This window comes from Oncorhynchus mykiss, chromosome 19, assembly GCF_057628025.1.
Source record: "Oncorhynchus mykiss isolate SJ-2025 chromosome 19, ASM5762802v1, whole genome shotgun sequence".
Classification (NCBI taxonomy): domain Eukaryota; kingdom Metazoa; phylum Chordata; class Actinopteri; order Salmoniformes; family Salmonidae; genus Oncorhynchus; species Oncorhynchus mykiss.
Window position 1 is genome coordinate 30,666,796 of NC_143040.1, and position 23,115 is coordinate 30,689,910.

Here is a 23,115-nt window from a genome sequence, read left to right on the forward strand (position 1 = left end):
CTGGTGTGTTCCTTGTTCTTCATGATGCTCTCTGCGCTTTTAACGGACCTCTGAGACTATCACAGTGCAGGTGCATTTATACAGAGACTTGATTACACACAGGTGGATTGTATTTATCATCATTAGTCATTTAGGTCAACATTGGATCATTCAGAGATCCTCACAGAACTTCTGGAGAGAGTTTGCTGCACTGAAAGTAAAGGGGCTGAGTAAAGGGGCTGTTCCACTTCATGATTGTGTCCCACTTGTTGTTGATTCTTCACAAAAAAATACAGTTTTATATCTTTATGTTTGAAGCCTGAAATGTGGCAAAAGGTCGCAAAGTTCAAGGGGGCCGAATACTTTCGCAAGGCACTGTACATTTACTGAACTATTCGCCGCATTTGTTGATAAGGAAATCTGAAAATACTCTGGAAACATTCAGTAACATGATAAGAATATTCTTGAAACATTTTGAGTAGGTGCAACATAAGACCTATAAATGACAAGGGTTTGAGTGAGAGGTCTAACTGGTGTTTCCAAATGGCCACACACCTCTCCAAAGTGTGCACGGCTTCCTAAGTAACTTCAATGCACTTTTATGACTCATAGCACTTCATAGTTGACTTTTCTTTTTCGAGCTCTCCTAGCTGTGCCATTGAGGAACTAGAGCAAGCACACTTGCAGTTGTTTTCTTTGGAACACACCCCTGCCTTCCCGCCTTTACACAATAATTGTTTATGCAATCCAAATACGATCCATTATAAATAGCAATCTGGGTCAGGTGGGTATCATTTGAAAGCCTGTTCTATTGTCAACATGACTAGCTAAACTATAAAATTACAAGACAATTCAGAGAAGTAGATCGTCATTTCGGTGCACATAGAATGGAGTTGAGTTCATTCAGATGTGTGGTCCGCTGAAAAATGTTCTTCACAATAGAACAAACAATACTCATTCTGTTCAGGACAACCCAGGGTATAATGCCATGGCATCTTGTAACTGTTCGTCAATCATAGTGATCATAAACATTGACTCTGTATATGCCAAGTTTTATGATATGGAAGTGAATATTTGGACTCACAGGTGTTTGACTTGCTTGTATGACATCATCAAAGTGGTATTTATTATAATACTCCGTGTTTTAGCTTTCAAAATACATCAAGTCCTCATAATTTAACTTGTTCAGGGACAGAACAACATATTTTTACCTTTGTCAGCTCGGGGATTCGATCTAGCAACCTTTCAGTTACTGGCCCAATGCTCTAACCTGCTGCCCCAAATAGTGTGGTCACTATACCTCAGGTGAGCAAAACCTTGAGACTTCCTTAATAATTGATTATTGACTACTAGACCGAGAACCCTTGTCTTACCAGAGGCGGTTGTTCTGTCTTGCCGATGCACGGAAAAACCAGCCAACTGTATATTATCAATGTTGTCGTTCAGCCACGACTCGGTGAAACATAAGATATTACAGTTTTAATGTCCCGTTGGTAGTTGTCTTGAACGGAGCTCATCTAGTTTATTATTCAATGATTGCACGTTTGCCAATAGTACAGATGGTAGAGAAGGGTTACCCACTTGCAGACAAATTCTCACAATTTGGACCTGCGTCCCCTCCCCTGTATCTGCCTGGTCGGGTATCTGGAGTAACTGCTTTGCATCTGACTCGTTAAAGAAAAAACATTTGTCCAGTTCGAGGTGAGTAATCGCTGTTCTGAAACCCAGAAGCTCGTTTTGGTCATAACAGACAGTGGCAAAAACATTATGTACAAAATAAGTTACAAATAACGTGAAAAAAACCCCACACAAAACAGCACAATTGGTTAAAAGCCCGTAAAATGGCAGCCATCTCCTCTGGCACCATTATGATTATTTTAAATATTTAATAATGTAATTAACTCCTGCAGAATTAAGCAGTTCTTGCAGTAAAATTATACACCAATGTACATTTTGACTCAGGAACAGGAGTGGAGAAATATGATTTAGCAGACCTGAAATTTTATCAGAAACATGTTAGGTCATTTTCAAAGCTTTTAATTCCCGTCAAACTGATGTCATGTGTAAATTTTGCACTGCATTTTCATTTCATCACATAGTGGACAGTTGCAGGTGGGTTATTAGCAATTGAGGGCGGGTGTGGTTAAACAAACAGCTGATTCCACGCATCACTACCGGAGTGCACCTTTAAGCCTACTGTCTAGTAGTGCTTCTACAACTGGGCCTTTAATATGTAGGCAAAATGTATCTTCCAAGTTAGAGAGGACACATCCTCTCTACTATCATCATACACATCCTACCGGCATACCACACACTTGTTTATGCCAGGACAGGAGCAAATGTTTTTAACCTACAAATGGAATAAGCATTTGGTCATGTTCAGGTCAGGAAGAGCTTGCAATTGACCGTTTGGAGCCGACTGAAAGAGACACTGATTTCAAGAAGGAAGGTGAAAGGAATTCAAGTCTTATTTCTGGAGAATACATTTTTTTTACAGGATAGTTTCTTTTACAGTACAACTATAATGGACCTAAACAATATCCTGCAATTTAAAAAAAATATATAAACAATTTAAACCAACACAAAAGACAAACGTAACATAATCCCTTGAGGAATGCACTTTGACTACTCATTCAAGTATCCAACAAAATGTATGTGTAGTTCTAGACATGGTAAAAATAATAAAATAAAATGTTTAAATAAAACTGTATGAGAAACCTGAAGAGGGAGAATTGCTGGTGCTTGTAGACGAGTTGCACATCCATGATTTGATTACAACACACTACACCTGCAATCTACTCCCAAAACTTTATATACATCATCTGTTAAACTTAACACAAAAGGGATCATTCAGTAAGAAACAGGGTTGGGGTCAATTCAACTTTCAAATAAATCAGTACATTTAGAAAGTTAATTCAATTTTTCAATTCCTCAGTTGACGGAATTGAAGCGTGAACTGACCCCAACCCTGAAGAAAAGTCAACTTCTCTGTGCATGACATCAGGATGAAAGCATGACAGAGGTTTCAACCTCCAACATAAAATGTAATACTTAAGCCTACAAGTTTAAACCAAGTCCAACTTGATCCAGAGTGATTGAGCAGTGGTGTTAAAAATTCAGCTAATTACAATCCACAACCAAAACACACATCTATTGCCCTCACTCAGATAGAAGCTAGCCTGATCCCAGGTCTGTTTTTCCTCTCTTGCCAACTCCTATAACAGCTAAAATCGATCTGGGACCAGGCAAATGAAGAGCTTCTTCACACCTTTCTCCTATCATGGTGTAAAGTACATCTCTTTGGTCAGCATTGATACGATGCAGGGGATCTGCTTCTTGGCATCGAAACCAGGAGAGTTTGACGCGGACTCAAACTCTGTCGCCACTTTGTGGTTGACCCGGGTCAGGATGTGTTGGACCTCCAGCTCTTTGCTGTACTTGCCAATCATCTCACACAGCGATTGGATGAACCAGGAGCCAGTCTGAGTGTTCCTCCATGAGTAGTAGCCTGTGGGAAGACGTGTGAGAGTGCATAAGAGTCAAGGGCCTGGTTTGAATAATTCAGAAAATGCATCCTTGCTTGAGATAATAACAGATCTTAATTGGATGGATTGGTAGAAGTAAAAGGGTGGTAGCCTTGCTTTCACAGATCCAACTACTTATAGATCCGTGCATACCTCATGGAAACAAGGCAACTTGACTGGAGAGTGCTTCTATGTATGTATGTGTGTGTGGCTTTGGAACATGTCTTGGACCTGGAGCTGTGGAGTAGGCATAGAGGAAGTCTGCTTCCACAGGGATCCTGGTCGAGCTCCCGTCTGAACTGCTGTCTGCCTCGATGCCCACGTCCAGATCAGTACCTCTGCAAGCCTGCATGTCACACACACAGGGAAACAGTAGACATAGTCACAGTCACACACACACACACAAACGCACAGGCTAACTTTTGAACCATCCCTCACCTCTTGACTTCCGAATCGTACTATCCGGCTCTAACGCTTGTCGGACGTGGCAGGGCTTGCAAACCATTACAGACTACAAAGGGAAGCACAGCCGAGAGCTGCCCAGCAACACAATCCTTCCAGATGAGCTAAACTACTTCCATGCTCGTTTTGAGGCAAATAACTCTGAAACATGCATGAGAGCACCAGCTGTTCGGGAAGACTGTATGATCCCGCTCTCCGCAGCCAATGTGAGTAAAACCTTTAAACAGGTCAACATTCACAAGGCCGCAAGGGCAGACGGATTACCAGGACATGTACTGCGAGCATGCGCTGACCAACTGGCAAGTGTCTTCACTGACATTTTCAACCTCTCCCTGTCAGTCTGTAATACCAACATGTTTTAAGCAGACCACCATAGTGCCCGTGCCCAAGAACACTGAGGTAACCTGCCTAAATGACTACCAACCCGTAGCACTCACGTCTGTAGCCATGAAGTGCTCTAGAAAGGCTGGTCATGGCTCACATCAACACCATTATCCCAGAAACCCTAGACCCACTCAAATTTGCATACTGCCCCAATAGATCCACAGATGATGAATCTCTATTGCACTCCACACTGCCCTTTCCAACCTAGACAAAAGGAACACCTATGTGTTCAGGGTTCAGCTCAGCGTTCAACACCATAGTGCCCTCAAAGCTCATCAATAAGCTAAGGACTCCGAGACTAAACACCTCCCTCTGCAACTGGAACCTGGACTTCCTGACGGGCCTCCCTCAGGTGGGAAGGGTAGGTAACAACACATCAGCCACGCTGATTCTCAACACAGGGGCCCCTCAGGGGTTCGGCTCAGTCAACTCCTGTACTCCCTGTTAACTCATGACTGCATGGACAGGCACAACTCCAACGCCATCATTAAGTTGAAAACCCAACAGTGATATAATTGATCAGCGACAACGACGAGACGGCCTATAGGGAGGAGGTCAGAGACCTGGCCCTGTGGTGCCAGGACAACAACATCTCCCTCAATGTGATCAGGACAAAGGAGATGATTGTGGACTACAGGAAAAAGGAGGACTGAGCAAGCCCCCATTCTCATCAACTGGGCTGCAGTGGAGCAGGTTGAGAGACTCAAGTTCCATGGTGTCCACATCACCAACAAACTAGTGTCGTGTCTTTGGCATCATTAAAAGTGTAGACTTATTTATCAAATAACTCTCTGTAATTATTATTACGTGATTAAACTGATTAATCATGTAACTGTAATTAACTAGGAAGTCAGGGCACCAAGGAAAATATTCAGATTACAAAGTTATAATTTTCCTAATATAACTTTCAGATATTTTAATATCTGATCAATTTGTCTTCGAATTAATGAATTATTATTTACCTCACGTCAGTCTCATTCCAAACGTCGTAAATTGTTGGTTATCTGCACGAACCCGGTCTTCACTATGAGTCATCCATACATCAATTGTCTTAATAAAATATTTATTTACTAAGTACTCACAGAAATGCATAACAAACAGTAGATATGGTTACAAGGAAATGATAGCGGATGTGCCCTAGTGGGCTAAACCGGCATCGCGGCTTGGTGGACAAAAAGTGAAGTGGGGTTCGACTGAGATGAGACACTACAAAGTTGATAATTATAACAATTGAAATGCTAATCCTTTGCACATGAACGCTCACTCATTCGGGAATAATTGCAATCAATATATAGATTTACGCTCAATGTGTCGTCTGGATCTCTGTTGAAAAGTTTGTTTCTGTTGGAAGAGTTTGTCCGCTCTCTCTCTCTGTCGTGGTTAGGATGGATAGTTCAGAGTGACATTCATTCATGTAGTTATAGAATAGATGTTTCGGTGGTTGTCGGTCTTCGCGTTGAATGATACCGAATTCCTAGCTGCAGACTACTAATTAATATCAAAGACTTGTTCTTATTCTGTCGGTATCGATAGTCTAAGAGTTTAACCATGTGGTATGGTTAAAAGATTCAGCCATCTACTCAAACCTTTGCTTATACTCAGGTTTATGGTCTCTACTCAAACCTTGGCCCTCTCGTGGTAAGCTGGTCTGCAACCTTTAGCCATCTCGTAATTGAGGTAAACTCGGTCTCCTCTCAAACCTTGGCCCTATAGGTAAGCTGGTCTGGTGATAGAAAACCTGGGTGGGGGTCTTATTCGGAAGAGCAGAAAAGGGCCTGTCCCAGGACGCCAGACCATAACTGTGCTCATGGGCGGTCCTCTGATTTAGTTAAACTCCAAAGGGAATTGGAGTTTCCTTCATTAAACAGTCCAAAATCACATTACACAATTTCACAAACAGTATCATCCTCACTCATTCATCTTATACAACAATTAGATGTTATCCTCATAACTGAGGCTATTGTATAAACAGCGTTATGGTAATGTGGCCGTATTGTCTCCCAAGAGTTTCACAAAATTGTACCAAATGGACCAGTTCGTAGCTGGATTCTTCACCGATCTTTTATACCTTCTCCAGAACATAAATGTCGTTCAGTTCTCCAGTTCTGTGAGGTGGAAGAAATTACTTTGTTCTCTCTATGAAACTCACTCTCTCTCTATACTGTGGCCATGAGGAGATAATTTCCTCCAGGAATTTACGACCTCTCTGACCACAGCAGCCTGGTTGGAGGAGACAGAGAGAGATGGTGCCGTGGTAGGGGGATGGTGCTCGCGGTGTCGCGGTGTCCAAAGAGGGCAACGTCATGATACTAGCATGGTCCAAGCACACCAAGACAGTCGTGAAGAGGGCACGACAAAACCTATTCCCCCTCAGGAGATTGAAAATATTTGGCAAGGAGTCCTCAAAAAGTTCTACAGCTGCACCATCAAGAGCATGCCTGGTTGCATCACTGACTGGTAATGGCAACTGCTCGGCCTCCGACCGCAAGGCACTACAGAGGGTAGTGCGTACAGCCCAGTACATTACTGGGGCCAAGCTTCTTGCTATCCAGGACCTCTATACCAGGCGGTGTCAGAGGAATGCTCTAAAAATTGTCAAAGACTCCAGCCACCCTAGTCATAGACTCTTCTCTCTGCTACCGCACGGCAAGCGGTACTGGAGAGCCAAGTCTAGGTCCAAGAGGCTTCTAAACAGCTTCTACCCCCAAGCCATAAGACTCCTGAACACCTAATCAAATGGCTATCTGCATAGTACCCCCTCTCTTTAATACCGCTGCTACTCTCTGTTGTTATCATCTATGCATAGTCACTTCAATAACTCTACCTACATTTACATATTACCTACACATTGACTCTGTACCGGTACCTCCCTGTATATAGTCTCGCTATAGTTAAACTGCCTTGTTGGTTATGGGCTCGTAAGTAAGCATTTCACTGTAAGGTCTACACCTGTTGTATTCGGAGCATGTGACTAATAAGATTTGATTTGACTGTGGACGAGACTGACCTGTTTTGTCAGTAGGGGATTAAATTAACCTCTATCTTATACCTTAACTTCATATTGTTGTTCTAGTGCTTTTGTTTCACTTTAATTCCATCTATAAAACAAAAACCCCAAACAGGTGCAACGGCTTTGTAAATCTGCTACTGTGTAGTTTTAAAAGTCGGATCTAGGAATACACGTGATGGCCACAGTACCTGAATGAAGAAGAGTTTGGGCTTGCCCACCAATGAGTTGCAGCGGTCGCCCCGGAACAGGCTGGTGAGGCTCTTGAGCTCGATGGAGGCATCCGTCCCGAAGAACACACTATCGTCCCCGTGACTCAGCAGGACACACACGAACGAGGCGGAGCAGCTGTGGTCCTCCTTGGAGGCTGGAAACACAACATCAAGTTTTAGATTGGTCCTTCACAGAATTGACAAGACACTTTAAAGGAGAAATCTGCTGTTGCTACATCAATTTTTGGACTTAGAAAGAATTGATGTACTCTTAGTTAAACTGTTGTACACCATCAGAACCCAAAATATAAGCTTGCATTACTTCAATGTTTGTAAACAAAGTAAATGTAAACAAATACTGTACAGCATTTTAAAACATGGTTAAAACTAAAATGTTGATATCATGGATGGTCAGTCCTGTCTATGAGTTTGAAAATGGTTACATTTCTTCAGCCTCATCTCTCAGCTTTTTACCAAAACATGGAGGGGTGCGTTTTGTTATTGTTTCAACTGCGGATTGCCCCTTTAAAAGGTAGATGAGCAGTATTGGGACGATTTCCAGAACAACAAGAAGTGGGAAGCGAGACGCTCATTTTCTCCACCATTGTTTTCACACAGCTCACGTTGCAGGTGAGTGAATGAAGTGCAACAGTGCAGATAGTGTGAGAGCGGATAGTTTTGCATCCCGCTCATCTGCAATGTCTTTGGTTAACCCTGTTGATCGTGGCAACATCATATTGTTGATTCTCAGTTCAAGTACAGGAGACCATGTACCTTTACCGGTTTTTATTGTGAATGGGCTGCTTTTAAAACTGAATTTACTGAATGTCTTCTGTGTATGATCTTCATACGAAGACAAACTGTCACGCCCTGGTCTTAGTATTTTGTGTTTTCTTTATTATTTTGGTTAGGTCAGGGTGTGACATGGGTTTATTATGTGGTGTGTTTTGTCTTGGTTTTTTTTGTAGGTATTAGGATTGTGATTAGCAGGGTTATCTAGAATAGTCTATGGCTGTCTGGAGTGGTTCTCAATCAGAGGCAGGTGTTTATCATTGTCTCTGATTGGGAACCATATTTAGGCAGCCATATTCTTTGAGTGTTTCGTGGGTGATTGTTCCTGTCTCTGTGTTTTGTTTGCACCAGTTTAGGCTGTTAGGTTTTCGTGTTACGTTTCTTGTTTTTGTATTGTTTGTTTTTCATCTTTATTAAAGATGTATGAAAATTACCACGCTGCATTTTGGTCCGACTCTCCTTCGACGGAAGAAAACCCTAACACAAACCTCTCTCTGTAGTGGTTGTCAGTGGTGGTGCTGATTTCCGAACATGCTTACCTGTGGTTAAAACATATTTGATCTGGTCCACTGTCTGGTCGTTGTAAATCTTCACCTTATAACCCAGTTTCCCAAACACCTTAATCACATTGCCTGCATCCACATCTGTGCCATTGCGTACATTCATACCTTTAAAAACAAAGTCAAGTTATTAGACTAATTCTATATGCTTTCTGGATATGCAATGTGTCATCATTGTGTACATACAGCCTTTACACAGTAGTGGAAAAAGTACCTGATTCTCATACTTGAGTAAAAGGAAAGATACCTTCATAGAAAATTACTCAAATAAAAGTGAGTCACCCAGTAAAATACTACTTGAGTAAAAGTAAAAAAGTTGTTTTAAATATACTTAAGTATCAAAAGTAAAAATCTAAAAAATGTCAAATTCCTTATATTAAGCAAACCCAATGGAGCCATTTTATTTGTATTTTATTTACAGCTTGCCAGGGGCACACTCCAACAGTCAGACATCATTTTCAAAAAAAGCATGTGTGTGTAGTGAGTCCTCCAGATCAGAGGCAGTTGGGATGACCAGGGATGACCAGGGATGTTCTCTTAATAAGTGCGTGGATTGGCCATTTTCCTGTTCAGCTAAGGATTCAAATGTAACAAATACTTTTGGGTGTCAGGGAAAATTTATGGTGTAAAAAGTACATTATTTTCTTTAGGAATGTAGTGAAGTAAAAGTTGTATAAAATATGAATAGTACAAAAAACTACTTTAGTACTTTAAAGCATTTTTACTTCAGTAATTTAGACCGCTGACTTTACACATATTCTTACAGTAGTAACCCAGCAGACAAAGCTGGGTGAGGTAAAGTCATTACAACCAGTTTACATAATAAAAATATATAAAAAATATTTAACCTTTATTTAACCAGGTAGGCCAGTTGAGAACAAGTTCTCATTAACAACTGCGACCTGGCCAAGATAAAGCAAAGCAGTGCGATAAAAACAACAACACAGAGTTACACATGGAATAAGCAAACATTCAGTCAATAACACAATAGAAAAATCTGTGTGTGCAAATGGAGTAAGGAGGTAAGGCAATAAATAGGCCAAAAGTGGCAAAGTAATTACAATTTAGAAATTTACACAAGAGATATATGTTCAGGAAAACAAAAACAAATATGGGGATGAGGTAGGTAGTTGGTTGGATGGGCTATTTACAGAGGGGCTGTGTACAGCTGCAGCGATCAGTAAACTGCTCTGACAGCTGACACTTAAAGTTAGTAAGGGAGATATAAGTCTCCAACTTCAGTGATTTTTGAAATTCGTTCCAGTCATTGGCAGCAGAGAACTGTAAGGAAAGGCGGCCAAAGGAGGTGTTGGCTTTGGGGATGACCTGTGAAATATACCTGCTGGAGCGTGTGCTACGGGTGGGTGTTGCTATGGTGACCAGTGAGCTGAGATAAGGTTGGGCTTTACCTAGCAAAGACTTATAGATGACCTGGAGCCAATGGGTTTGGCGACGAATATGTAGCGAGGACCATCCAACGAGAGCATACAGGTCGCAGAGGTGGGTAGTATATGGGGCTTTGGTGACACAACGGATGGCACTGTGATAGACTGCATTCAATTTGCTGAGTAGAGTGTTGGAGGCTATTTTGTAAATGACATCGCCGAAGTCAAGGATCTGTTTGATAGTCAGTTTTACGAGGGTATATTTGGCAGCATGAGTGAAGTGCTTTGTTGCGAAATAGGAAGTCGATTCTAGATTTAATTTTGGATTAGAGATGCTTAATGTGAGTCTGGAAGGACAGTTTACAGTCTAGCCAGACACCTAGGTATTTATAGTTGTCCACATATTCTAAATCAGAACCGTCCAGAGTAGTGATGCTAGTTGGGCGGGCGGGTGCGGGCAGCAATCGGGTGAAGAGCGTGTAATTAATTTTACTAGCATTTAAGAGCAGTTGGAGGCCACGGAATGAGTGTTGCATGGCGTTGAAGCTCGTTTGGAGGTTTAACACCGTGTCAAAAGAAGGGCCAGATGTATACAGAATGGTGTCGTCTGTGTAGAGGTGGATCAAAGAATCACCCGCAGCAAGAGCGACATCATTGATATGTACAGAGAAAAGAGTCGGCCCGAGAATTGAATCAGGTTATAATGGTGTAATTTCAACTAGTTTCACCCACTGGGAAGAAGCTGAACAACAAGCTTTATGCAAATACAAAACAGAAGTATTAGTTACATAGACTAGACAAGGTAAAACATCACCCTATGTCTACAAATGAACAAACACAATACCTGTTCTTCTGTCAAAGTTCTTGTTGTTGATGATGATACACTGGCCAATGCTGGGGTAACTGAGACTGTACCTGAAGCAATGGGACTGAGGTTTGGCATCCACCTGCATGGACCCAGAGCCACCACAAGGGCCCTCGCACCTAATAAATAATAAAACAGATGCCACTTAGCAGACACTTTCATCCCAAAGTCCCTTGCAATCTAGTGATTGCATAGCCTACATTTTTGTGTATGCATGTTAACCCTCTGAGAATCGAACCTACGACTTTGTCATTGGTAGCTCTTAACAACTGAGCCACACAGGACTAGTTAGATCACAGCAATACACCAATCTGATACTCTGTAAATCAGATCTCGGACTGGGATTTGAGTAAGGATACACGTGAACTGTTGAAATACTTTTGAGCATCCTTCCCTCCTACTTTCCTCAAAGTAATTACTGATCAGACATGTGGATTGTGTGGAAGCTATGAGGTGGTACCCTTACTTTTCACCTGCAGAATCATCAGATTGGTGATTACTTTAAGGAAGGGCTGAAGAACGCATTTCAAAAGCATTTCCCAGGCAGGCCCTTAACTCAAAATTATCCCTCAAAACCCAGGGATGTTGCCATGTGACTGACTCTGTGCCTTCCCCCTCCCTTGGACTGGTAAGCCATTTCTATGACTAAAAAGAGAAGACGTTTTACATAAGAGATACAATAGATCGCCTATTGTAAAACGTCTATTTTTAGTCATAGATATGGCTGTGTGTGTGTCAACTATAGGCGTGATACAAAAACAATTTTGCCAATTTCCTGTATGTGGTCTAGCTATACTGGCCATGGACCAAATTTGGCATCAGACTCCACGACCATAAGGACCGCAACACGATGATCAAGTAACAATGTAGCCGGATGTCCTGATTTCATTACAATTATTTGTAATAACATTTGAAGGTCCGACTGTCTGGTAAATATCGACACTCAAACCAACTTTACCACGGTTGGCTAGGCTACTTCTTAAAATGCATGCATTGTGATAACAAAGAATCTCACTCTTGTCCATCGCCCCGCCTGGCGTCAATGCAGTCCCCAGCACTCAAATCGTTTGCTACTGACATGGTATTCTGAGAATCGATTTCAAACAAATGTCAGTTATTATATAAAAAATAAAATATCGTAGTTTTGGTCAGACCGTGCAAATTGCCACACTTCTATAAAGCCAATATACTGTATGCGAATGTCTTCCTGGAGTTCTTTGTTACAAACAAGTCAGCAACCAACCAATAGTAGCTTCCGGAGTAAACAATATTAGATTACGTCACCATCAAAACCAATGCAAGGGGGCGTTCGGTTTCACCACCACTCATATGATCCCATCTAAAAAATAATATTAATAATACACGTAACTTGTGGCTCCATATTGGTGGGCTATATGCATTTGTAATATGTAATAGCCATATTGCACGAATTCGGCTTATGAGACAAAAGTACAATGTTCTCAACTATTTGGATAGTAAGTCACACTTGTGGCGCACTAGAAGTACGTCACTTGTCGCAGCAAATCAACGTTTTCAACACGGGTTCCTGCAAGTAGATAGATTCAGTTCCTGCTGTAAATCGAATTCAGTAACGTTAGCTTAGTTTAGCAAACGTTAAGCAGATTTTACATCTTAATATACATTTTAGTGGTACTAGCATTAGCAACATTACTGGTACATATTACACTCAACTCTGGTTAAATGTGTAGTGTGTATGGCTAGTCTGATTTAAATCAGGCTGTAATACACAATTAATTAGTACCAATTCATACACAATTGAATGCTTGTAAACAAAATTATGAATTTCGCGAAAACAATCTTGTCATTCTCATGGCCTGTCAGTCCTTGCATCCAATGTGTCTGAATCTGAATGTTGGCCCTAGCTACATTTCTCCAGCCACATCCCATCCATTCTCTGCTAGGCCTAATAATGATGGGGCTTCACAATCATATTCTTGTGAATGAAAAATCAGAGATGGATCCATAGGTCTATAGTAATGCCTTCAGTATTGATCATTGTTAAAGTTAGATATGAAAAACACTGACACAACTACATTAAAGTATTCAAATAAAAATGTTTTTCTTCTTACATGCAGAAATGACTGGTGGCAGCCTGCATCACATAGAAGATGAACAGGGGTGACTGGGGAAACAGATTGAAGAAGGTGGAACAACTAGCTCAGTCCTTCCAGCAGTGGCCTTTGTCCTCTCGCTTCAAACCAAGGCTGTCCTGGCCATCGCAGCCATCCTCCATATGGAAGCTCTTCCCCCGTCAATGTATGGCTATCACCTTTGCCCAGAGTTGCAGAGAGGTACGCACCGGCATCTCTGCTGTAACGTGGTGCCATATCGGTTTGTGCTGTCATGTTTGACATTGACCATAGGATTTGACAAGACGACACAAACAGATCTGTGAGCAGGCTACTTACTGTATGTCCGGAGGACTTTGTTCCCTTTTGTGTGACGTGTGTGTTTCATTGCACTTCCATGTGTCATAATAACAAAAAAAAAATGACATTTGTTTTCAGCTAACTGTAGTTTTGACTGCCCTCTACTTCAAAGGACGTACACGTGTTTGCACTTGAGAAGGAACAGGCCAAGATGGGTGGGAGGATCTTCCTGGTCACCAGTTACAGTGAGCTATGGCATTACTACAGGTATGTATAAGGTTACACCATTCACTTCAATAGAACTTTATTTATACCTTCAGAGGCAGTTAAGAAATAAGAAAGTCATATTTGTCATAACTGAAGATTGTTAACCAATGGTACTACTTTTCAATTTCAACTGTAATCAGTACCTACAGGCAACCTCTGATGCATTGCTATGAGGTGATCCCAGAGGGGGCTATTCGCGAGCTGTATTTTGACTGGCTTTTTTGTCTTTGATGGGAGGTGCATGGTGGACTCCCTCATCCAAACATTAAATGCTTCCTTCCCTCTCAAGTGCAAAATATACCTGGGTCAAATATGTTGTTTATGCTGTTATTTATGTCATTGTTATGACAATTGACTTTACACTGACATGACACACAATGTTTAGATCAGCCTATTGGCTAGGCAAACTGGCTAAACAAATTCATGGTTTGTGTGGACTCATCAGTCAATCAAGTATGTATTTAGTCTTTAAAAAAAGGGCAATTTATCCATTTATTCTGCAGCCAGTGATGAGTGTGCATAGGAGGGGAAGTGAATTTGAGAATGACGTGAGTGGAGTCACAGAGGACAGTGGCAAAAGGTCTGTCCTTTGATGTTCTAAAACAAATTTCGGTTACACTTTATCTTATAATTCCAAAAGATTTAACGCAATTAGTAACTAAGAAACAAATTCAGAGTTCAGAGACACAAAAATAATAGGTGTCTTTTGGGGTTTAGAAAAGTCAGGTCCATAATTATTGGCAACCCTTGATAAAGATGAGCAAAAAAGACTATAAAATAAATAATACAAATACTGAGATATATTGCATGTTGCAGAAAATGGGGAAATTATATTTTATACTAATACAATTGCTCAGTGAAAGAGTATTTGTTTAACAAGTTATACAACATTTTTCAAATTTAGGGGATCAAAGTAATTGGCACCCCTCTTTTCAATACTCTAGCATCCTCCCCTTGTGAGGATAGCGACACTGAGCCTCATTCTAAAAATGTTTAATAAGATTGGATTGAAGAGGGCAGTCGATAAGAGCAGACAAAGGATATCAAGGACCTTGAAAGATTCTGTATGGAGGAATGGTCTAAGATCCCTCCCAACATGTTCTCCAATCTCATTAAACACTCTCAAAAGGCTCAGTGTTGTTATCCTCACAATGGGAGGGTGCTAGAGTATTGAAAACAGTTGTGCCAATCATTTTGACCCCAATCTTTTTTTATTAAACAAAAATATCTTTCTCTGTGCAGTTGTATTAGTATAAAATAATTTCCCAAAAATGTTGAACATACAATATAGCTCAGTATTTGTATGATTTATTTTATAGTCTTTTTATTGTCATCTTTATCAAGGGTACCAATGATTATGGACCTGACTGTAAATCCCCACAGAAAGAACGGGAGTTGTCCACTTCTTTGTGGGGAGAACACTGGTAGCCTCCCAAAGAGTCTTACATTGAAGGATGACAAACAAAACAATATCTTTCATAGAAGACAGAAAGGCTATTCAGTTCAATAACACCTGTGTTTTTCAGTCAAAACTAGTTTCAGCCAGCAGTTTAACATTGGCAGAGAAATCTCCAGAACTGGGTCAAATACATATGTCATATTCCTTAAAATGCTTGAGGTCAGCTTGACGAAGCCTACATGGCCCAATGGAATAGTCCCAAAAGTGCAAACTCAAAGTTGTGTTCATTCTTGTGTGTACAGTACCAGTCAAAAGTTTGGACACACCTACTCATTCCAGGGTTTTTCTCTATTTTTACTATTGTCTAGAATAATAGTGAAGACATCAAAACTATGAAATAACACATATGGAATCATGTAGTAGCCAAAAAAGTGTTAAACAAATCTAAATATATTTTATATTCTTCAAAGTAGCCACCCTTTGCCTTGATGACAGCAAAGGATGGCATCTAAGGAAGTAAGTTTTCAGCAGCTGTTAGATAAATACTGTATATGTATTATTTTAGATGCACTGTATGTAATAAAACAATCAAACTGCTGCTGAATTACAAAGATATGTAAGTGTATCAAATTAACCAAGTTGTTGTGTTGAAATATAAAAGTTTCCAATATTTTCTCCAACAGGCATATAACGGTGGAACTACTTTGTCTCAGAGCAGTTACTTGTCTACGGCATCCTAAAGTAGAGCTGATGTCAGAGTGTGGACCGGTTCCACAAAAGCAACAACATCATGTGAGTGTCTAGTTTGGAATTGTTGGGATCTATTTGTCTTAGTAGTCCAAAGTGTCATCCTTCTTTCCTCTCATTTTCTCCTTACTGTATTAAGCATTGATCTAGAAGAACTGGACAGGTGAAAGCAAATGGCCCTATAGGTGGCCACCATGTTCTTTCCACCTATCCTGTTCTTTCAGATCAGTGAAGTTGAAGGAGAGGAAGCCATTTAAATGCATCCTGATAAAGCCCTTTGTGAGTGAATCCAGAGAGGAAGAGGCGAAGCGAGATATCTGTCCGTGCGAAAATATAGCGTTAAGCAGTGGAAGTGGGGATTTTTTGTATAGAGGTCAATGGAAGAGTGTTGAGTTTAGTCAACATAAAATGTAATTGCTAATTTGCTACTTGAGTTTTATTTGATCGAATAGAAGTTTCGTAATGTTTTATTTGTTACAAATGTACTGATATACTGTGCATTAGGAAGTATTCAGATCCCTTCCCTTTTTCCACATTTTGTTACATTACAGCCGTATTCTAAAATGGATTAGATTAGAATGTTCCTCATCAATTTACACATAATACCCCATAATGACAAAGTGAAAACAGGTTTTTACAAATTAAAAACAGAAATACCTTATTTAAATACGTTATTTATAAACCCTTTGCCATCCTGTTTCCATTGATCATCCTTGAGATGTTTCTACAAATTAATTGGAGTCCACCTGTGGTAAATTCAATTGATTGGACATGATTTGGAAAGGCACACACCTGTCTATTGTGATTGAAAAATTACATACAGTGGGCCAAAAAAGTATTTAGTCAGCCACCAATTGTGCAAGTTCTCCCACTTAAAAAGATGAGAGAGGCCTGTAATTTTGTTTGAACTTGTTATCAGTATAAAATACACCTGTCCACAACCTCAAACAGTCACACTCCAAACTCCACTATGGCCAAGACCAAAGAGCTGTCAAAGGACACCAGAAACAAAATTGTAGACCTGCACCAGGCTGGGAAGACTGAATCTGCAATAGGTAAGCAGCTTGGTTTGAAGAAATCAACTGTGGGAGCAATTATTAGGAAATGGAAGACATACAAGACCACTGATAATCTCCCTCAATCTGGGGCTCCACGCAAGATCTCAACCCGTGGGGTCAAAATGATCACAAGAGCGGTGAGCAAAAATCTCCCACCTAGTGAATGACCTGCAGAGAGCTGGGACCAAAGTAACAAAGCCTACCATCAGTAACACACTACGCCGCCAGGGACTCAAATCCTGCAGTGCCAGACGTGTCCCCCTGCTTAAGGCAGTACATGTCCAGGCCCATCCGAAGTTTGCTAGAGAGCATTTGGATGATCGAGAAGAAGATTGGGAGAATGTCATATGGTCAGATGAAACCAAAATATAACTTTTTGGTAAAAACCCAACTCGTCGTGTTTGGAGGACAAAGAATGCTGAGTTGCATCCAAAGAACACCATACCTACTGTGAAGCATGGGTGTGGAAACATCATGCTTTGGGGCTGTTTTTCTGCAAAGGGACCAGGATGACTGATCCGTGTAAAGGAAAGAATGAATGGGGCCATGTATTGTGAGATTTTGAGTGAAAACCTCCTTCCATCAGCAAGGGCATTGAAGATGAAACGTGGCTGGGTCTTTCAGCATGACAATGATCCCAAACACACTGCCCGGGCAATGAAGGAGTGGCTTCGTAAGAAGCATTTCAAGGTCCTGGAGTGGCCTAGCCAGTCTCCAGATCTCAACCCCATAGAAAATCTTTGGAGGGAGTTGAAAGTCCGTGTTGCCCAGCAACAGCCCCAAAACATCACTGCTCTAGAGGAGATCTGCATGGAGGAATGGGCCAAAATACCAGCAACAGTGTGTGAAATCCTTGTGAAGACTTACAGATAACGTTTGACCTCTGTCATTGCCAACAAAGGGTATATAACAAAGTATTGAGATAAACTTTTGTTATTGACCAAATACTTATTTTCCACCAGAATTTGCAAATAAATTCATAAAAAATCCTACAATGTGATTTTCTGGATTTTTTTTCTCATTTTGTCTGTCATAGTTGAAGTGTACCTATGATGAAAATTACAGGCCTCTCTCATCTTTTTAAGTGGGAGAACTTGCACAATTGGTGGCTGACTAAATACTTTTTTGCCCCACTGTATGTACCTGGTTTATTTGATATTAATGGTTAACAATTGATATTTAACTAATAGTAAGACATTTCTGTCCTGCTAGTGTCTGTGTATTCATGGGCTCCACTCTAGTTCCCTGCAGCTAATCTGGGCGTATGGTCACTGGAGATGGCTTGAGCTGACAAATGGGTTAAAGACTGCATTACAGAGACAAGAATGGGTTTTACTAGAGATAGCTTAGGAGTAGAACAATCCCTCATTGTCTCAAAATCATCCTTGCATCTGGGAAACTAAGTCAGTAAGACAACAACCCACATGCAGATAACGGCAGGATGAAGCCAGAGTGGTTTAAGATGCTCCTTGATCTGCATAAGGGGGGTTGAACTAACCACGACTGTGCATTGTTAGTGTCAGCTAAATATAGTACTCTGCATTTGTGTAAAGGTTAGGTTACTCGGTCCAACACTCAAGGGTGGGGGGGGGGGGGGGGGTCGACCAGCCTCATTATTGCATTAATTAACCTATATTAAATAAAGATGATTGTTTGAAGAAATTACCAAATCTCTCTCGGTACTGAATTTCCACGACATATAAAATGTCCAACATTTGACAGTGCATGTCAGAGCAAAAATCAAGCCATGAGGTCGAAGGAATTGTCCGTGAAGCTCCAAGACAGGATTGTGTCGAGGCACAGATCTGGGGAAAGGGACCAAAACATTTCTGCAGCATTGAAGGTCCCCAAGAACACAGTGGCCTCCATAATTTTTAAATGGAAGAAGTTAGAAACCACAAAGACTCTTCCTAGAGCTGGCTGCCCCACCAACTTGCGCAATTGGGGGAGAAGGACACCAAGAACCCGATGGTCACTCTAACAGAGCTCCAGAGTACCTCTGTGGAGATGGGAGAACCTTGCAGAAAGATAAGCATCTCTGCAGCACTCCACCAATCATGGAAGCCACTCTTCAGTAAAATGTACATGACAGCACGTTTGGAGTTTGCCAAAAGGCACCTAAAGAACTCTCAGACCATGATAAACAAGATTCTCTGGCCTGATGAAATCAAGATTGAGCTCTGTGGCCTGAATGCCAAACCTGGAAAAAACCTGGCGAATCAAATGTTATTAGTCGCATGCGCCAAATACAACAGGTGTAGTAGACCTTACAGTGAAATGCTTACTTACAAGCCAACAACCAACCAACAATTCAGTTAATAAAATGATGAATAAGAATAAGAAATAAAAGGAACAAGTACAGTGCCTTGCGAAAGTATTCGGCCCCCTTGAACTTTGCGACCTTTTGCCACATTTCAGGCTTCAAACATAAAGATATAAAACTGTATTTTTTTGTGAAGAATCAACAACAAGTGGGACACAATCATGAAGTGGAACGACATTTATAGGATATTTCAAACTTTTTTAACAAATCAAAAACTGAAAAATTGGGCGTGCAAAATTATTCAGCCCCTTTACTTTCAGTGCAGCAAACTCTCTCCAGAAGTTCAGTGAGGATCTCTGAATGATCCAATGTTGACCTAAATGACTAATGATGATAAATACAATCCACCTGTGTGTAATCAAGTCTCCGTATAAATGCACCTGTACTGTGATAGTCTCAGAGGTCCGTTAAAAGCGCAGAGAGCATCATGAAGAACAAGGAACACACCATGCAGGTCCGAGATACTGTTGTGAAGAAGAAGTTTAAAGCCGGATTTGGATACAAAAAGATTTCCCAAGCTTTAAACATCCCAAGTAGCACTGTGCAAGCGATAATATTGAAATGGAAGGAGTATCAGACCACTGCAAATCTACCAAGACCTGGCCGTCCCTCTAAACTTTCAGCTCATACAAGGAGAAGACTGATCAGAGATGCAGCCAAGAGGCCCATGATCACTCTGGATGAACTGCAGAGATCTACAGCTGAGGTGGGAGACTCTGTCCATAGGACAACAATCAGTCGTATATTGCACAAATCTGGCCTTTATGGAAGAGTGGCAAGAAGAAAGCCATTTCTTAAAGATATCCATAAAAATTGTCGTTTAAAGTTTGCCACAAGCCACCTGGGAGACACACCAAACATGTGGAAGAAGGTGCTCTGGTCAGATGAAACCAAAATTGAACTTTTTGGCAACAATGCAAAACGTTATGTTTGGCGTAAAAGCAACACAGCTCATCACCTTGAACACACCATCCCCACTGTCAAACATGGTGGTGGCAGCATCATGGTTTGGGCCTGCTTTTCTTCAGCAGGGACAGGGAAGATGGTTAAAATTGATGGGAAGATGGATGGAGCCAAATACAGGACCATTCTGGAAGAACCTGATGGAGTCTGCAAAAGACCTGAGACTGGGACGGAGATTTGTCTTCCAACAAGACAATGATCCAAAACATAAAGCAAAATCTACAATGGAATGGTTCAAAAATAAACATATCCAGGTGTTAGAATGGCCAAGTCAAAGTCCAGACCTGAATCCAATCGAGAATCTGTGGAAAGAACTGAAAACTGCTGTTCACAAATGCTCTCCATTCAACCTCACTGAGCTCGAGCTGTTTTGCAAGGAGGAATGGGAAAAAATGTCAGTCTCTCGATGTGCAAAACTGAGAGACATACCCCAAGCGACTTACAGCTGTAATTGCAGAAAAAGGTGGCGCTACAAAGTATTAACTTAAGGGGGCTGAATAATTTTGCACGCCCAATTTTTCAGTTTTTGATTTGTTAAAAAAGTTTGAAATATCCAATAAATGTCGTTCCACTTCATGATTGTGTCCCACTTGTTGTTGATTCTTCACAAAAAATACAGTTTTATATCTTTATGTTTGAAGCCTGAAATGTGGCAAAAGGTCGCAAAGTTCAAGGGGGCCGAATACTTTCGCAAGGCACTGTAATTAAAGTGCAGCAGTAAAATAACAATAGCGAGACCATATACAGGAGGTACCGGTACAGAGTCAATTTGCGTGGGCACCGGTTAGTCGAGATAATTGAGGTAATATGTACATGTAGGTAGAGTTATTAACGTGACTATGCATAGATGATAACAGTGAGTATCAGCGGTGTAAAAGAGGGGGGGGGGGCAATGCAAATAGTCTGGGTAGCCATTTGATTAGATGTTCAGCAGTCTTATGGCTTGGGGGTAGAAGCTGTTTAGAAGCTTCTTGGACCGAGACTTGGTGCTCCAGTACCGCTTGCCGTGCGGTAGCAGAGAGAACAGTCTATGACTAGGGCGACTGGAGCCTTTGACAATATTTAGGGCCTTCCTCTGACACCGCCTGGGATAGAGGTCCTGGATGGCAGGAAGCTTGGCCCCAGTGATGTACTGGGCTGTACGCACTACCCTCTGTAGTGCCTTGCGGTCGGAGGCCGAGCAGTTGCCATACCAGGCAGTGATGCAACCAGTCAAGATGCTCTCGATGGTGCAGCTGTACCTTTTGAGGATCTGATGACCCATGCCAAATCTTTTCAGTCATCTGGGGGGGGAATAGGTTTTGTTGTGCCCTCTTCACAAGAGGTGTGCTTGGACCATGTTAGTTTGTTGGTGATGTGGACACCAAGGAACTTTAATCTCTCAACCTGCTCCACTACAGCCCTGTCGATGAGAATGGGGGAGTGCTCGGTCCTCCTTTTCCTGTAGTCCACAATCATCGGTGAAGCATGGTGGTGGCAGCATCATGCTGTGGGGATGTTTTTCAGCGGCAGGGACTGGGAGACTAGTCAGGATCAAGGGAAAGATGAACGGAGCAACGTACAGAGAGTTCCTTGATGAAAACCTGCTCCAGAGCGCTCAGGACCTCAGACTGGGGAGAAGTTTCACCTTCCAACAGGACAATGACCATAAGCACACAGCCAACATAACGCAGGAGTGGCTTCAGGACAGGTCTGAATGTCCTTGAGTGGCCCAGCCAGAGCTCGGACTTGAACCCGATCGAACATCTGGAGAGAACTGAAAATAGCTGTGCAGCGACACTCCCCATCCAACCTGACAGAGCTTGAGAGGATCTGCAGAGAAGAATGGGAGAAATTCCCCAAGTACAGGTGTGCCAAGTTTGTAGCATCATCACCCAAGAAAACTTAAGGCTGCAATCACTGCCAAAGGTGCTTCAACAAACTACTGAGTAAAGGGTCTGAATTCTTATGTAAATGTGATATTTCATTTAGAGGTCGACCGAATAATCGGAATGGCCGATTTAATTAGGGCCGATTTCAAGTTTTCATAACAATTGGAAATCGGTATTTTTGGAACCCAATTTGGCCATTTTTTTTTTTTTTACACCTTTATTTAACTAGGCAAGTCAGTTAAGAACACATTCTTATTTTCAATGACAGCCTAGGAACTGTGGGTTAACTGTCTTGTTCAGCTCGGTGATTCAATCTTGCAACCTTACGGTTAACTAGTCCAACGCTCTAACCACCTGCTTTACATTGCACTCCACGAGGAGACTGCCTGTTACGCGAATGCAGTAAGAAGCCAAGGTAAGTTGCTAGCTAGCATTAAACTTATCTTATAAAAAACAATCAATCAATCATAATCACTAGTTAACTACACATCGTTGATGATATTACTAGTTTATCTAGCGTGTCCTGCGTTGCATATAATCGATGCGGTGCGCATTCGCGAAAAAGACTGTCGTTGCTCCAACGTGTACCTAACCATAAACATCAATGCCTTTCTTAAAATCAATACACAACTATATATTTTTAAACCTGCATATTTAGTTAATATTGCCTGCTAACATGAATTTATTTTAACTAGGGAAAATGAGTCACTTCTCTTGCAAAAGAGTCAGGGTATATGCAGCAGTTTGGGCTGCCTGCCTATTTCTTCCTAACAAAGACAGCCAACTTCACCAAACGGGGGATGATTTAACAAAAGCGCATTTGCGAAAAAAGTACAATCGTTGCACAACTGTACCTAACCATAAACATCAATGCCTTTCTTAAAATCAATACATATTTTTAAACCTGCATATTTAGCTAAAAGAAAT

At 41.3% G+C, this 23,115-nt stretch overlaps 1 protein-coding gene and 1 long non-coding RNA gene across 4 annotated transcripts; one reads left to right on the plus strand and one right to left on the minus strand.

Annotated features, from left to right (window-relative positions):
- Nucleotides 1-2,000: 2,000 nt before the first annotated feature.
- Nucleotides 2,001-12,472, minus strand: LOC110497496 (caspase-3). 3 transcript variants are annotated; one of them, XM_021573628.3, is made up of 6 exons: nucleotides 12,186-12,472; nucleotides 11,150-11,289; nucleotides 8,900-9,028; nucleotides 7,548-7,723; nucleotides 3,735-3,849; nucleotides 2,001-3,487 (listed from the first exon to the last, which is right to left on the minus strand). In XM_021573628.3, exons 1-6 carry the CDS (start codon nucleotides 12,248-12,250, stop codon nucleotides 3,258-3,260), a joined length of 855 nt encoding a protein of 284 aa, XP_021429303.2. In that variant the 5' UTR covers nucleotides 12,251-12,472; the 3' UTR covers nucleotides 2,001-3,257. The 3 variants fall into 3 exon arrangements, with proteins under 3 accessions (XP_021429303.2, XP_090066903.1, XP_090066904.1); XM_090210777.1 differs by having other exon boundaries at nucleotides 3,657-3,849; nucleotides 12,186-12,439; XM_090210778.1 differs by lacking the exon at nucleotides 3,735-3,849 and having other exon boundaries at nucleotides 12,186-12,439.
- Nucleotides 12,473-12,696: 224 nt separating this feature from the next.
- On the plus strand, nucleotides 12,697-17,423 carry LOC110497497 (uncharacterized). The gene is made up of 3 exons (XR_016488885.1): nucleotides 12,697-13,482; nucleotides 13,733-13,827; nucleotides 15,910-17,423. It is a non-coding gene; the product is annotated as an uncharacterized LOC110497497 (long non-coding RNA).
- Nucleotides 17,424-23,115: the final 5,692 nt, after the last annotated feature.

Excerpts from the sequence above, each read along its gene's own strand:
- LOC110497496 (XM_021573628.3), bottom strand. The coding sequence starts at position 12,250 with ATGTCAGTAGCAAACGATTTGAGTGCTGGGGACTGCATTGACGCCAGG. Across the intron at positions 11,290-12,185 it reads AGGCGGGGCGATGGACAAGA|GTGCGAGGGCCCTTGTGGTG; the intron begins GTGAGATTCTTT and ends ATTATTTATTAG. Across the intron at positions 3,850-7,547 it reads CCAAACTCTTCTTCATTCAG|GCTTGCAGAGGTACTGATCT; the intron begins GTACTGTGGCCA and ends TGTGACATGCAG.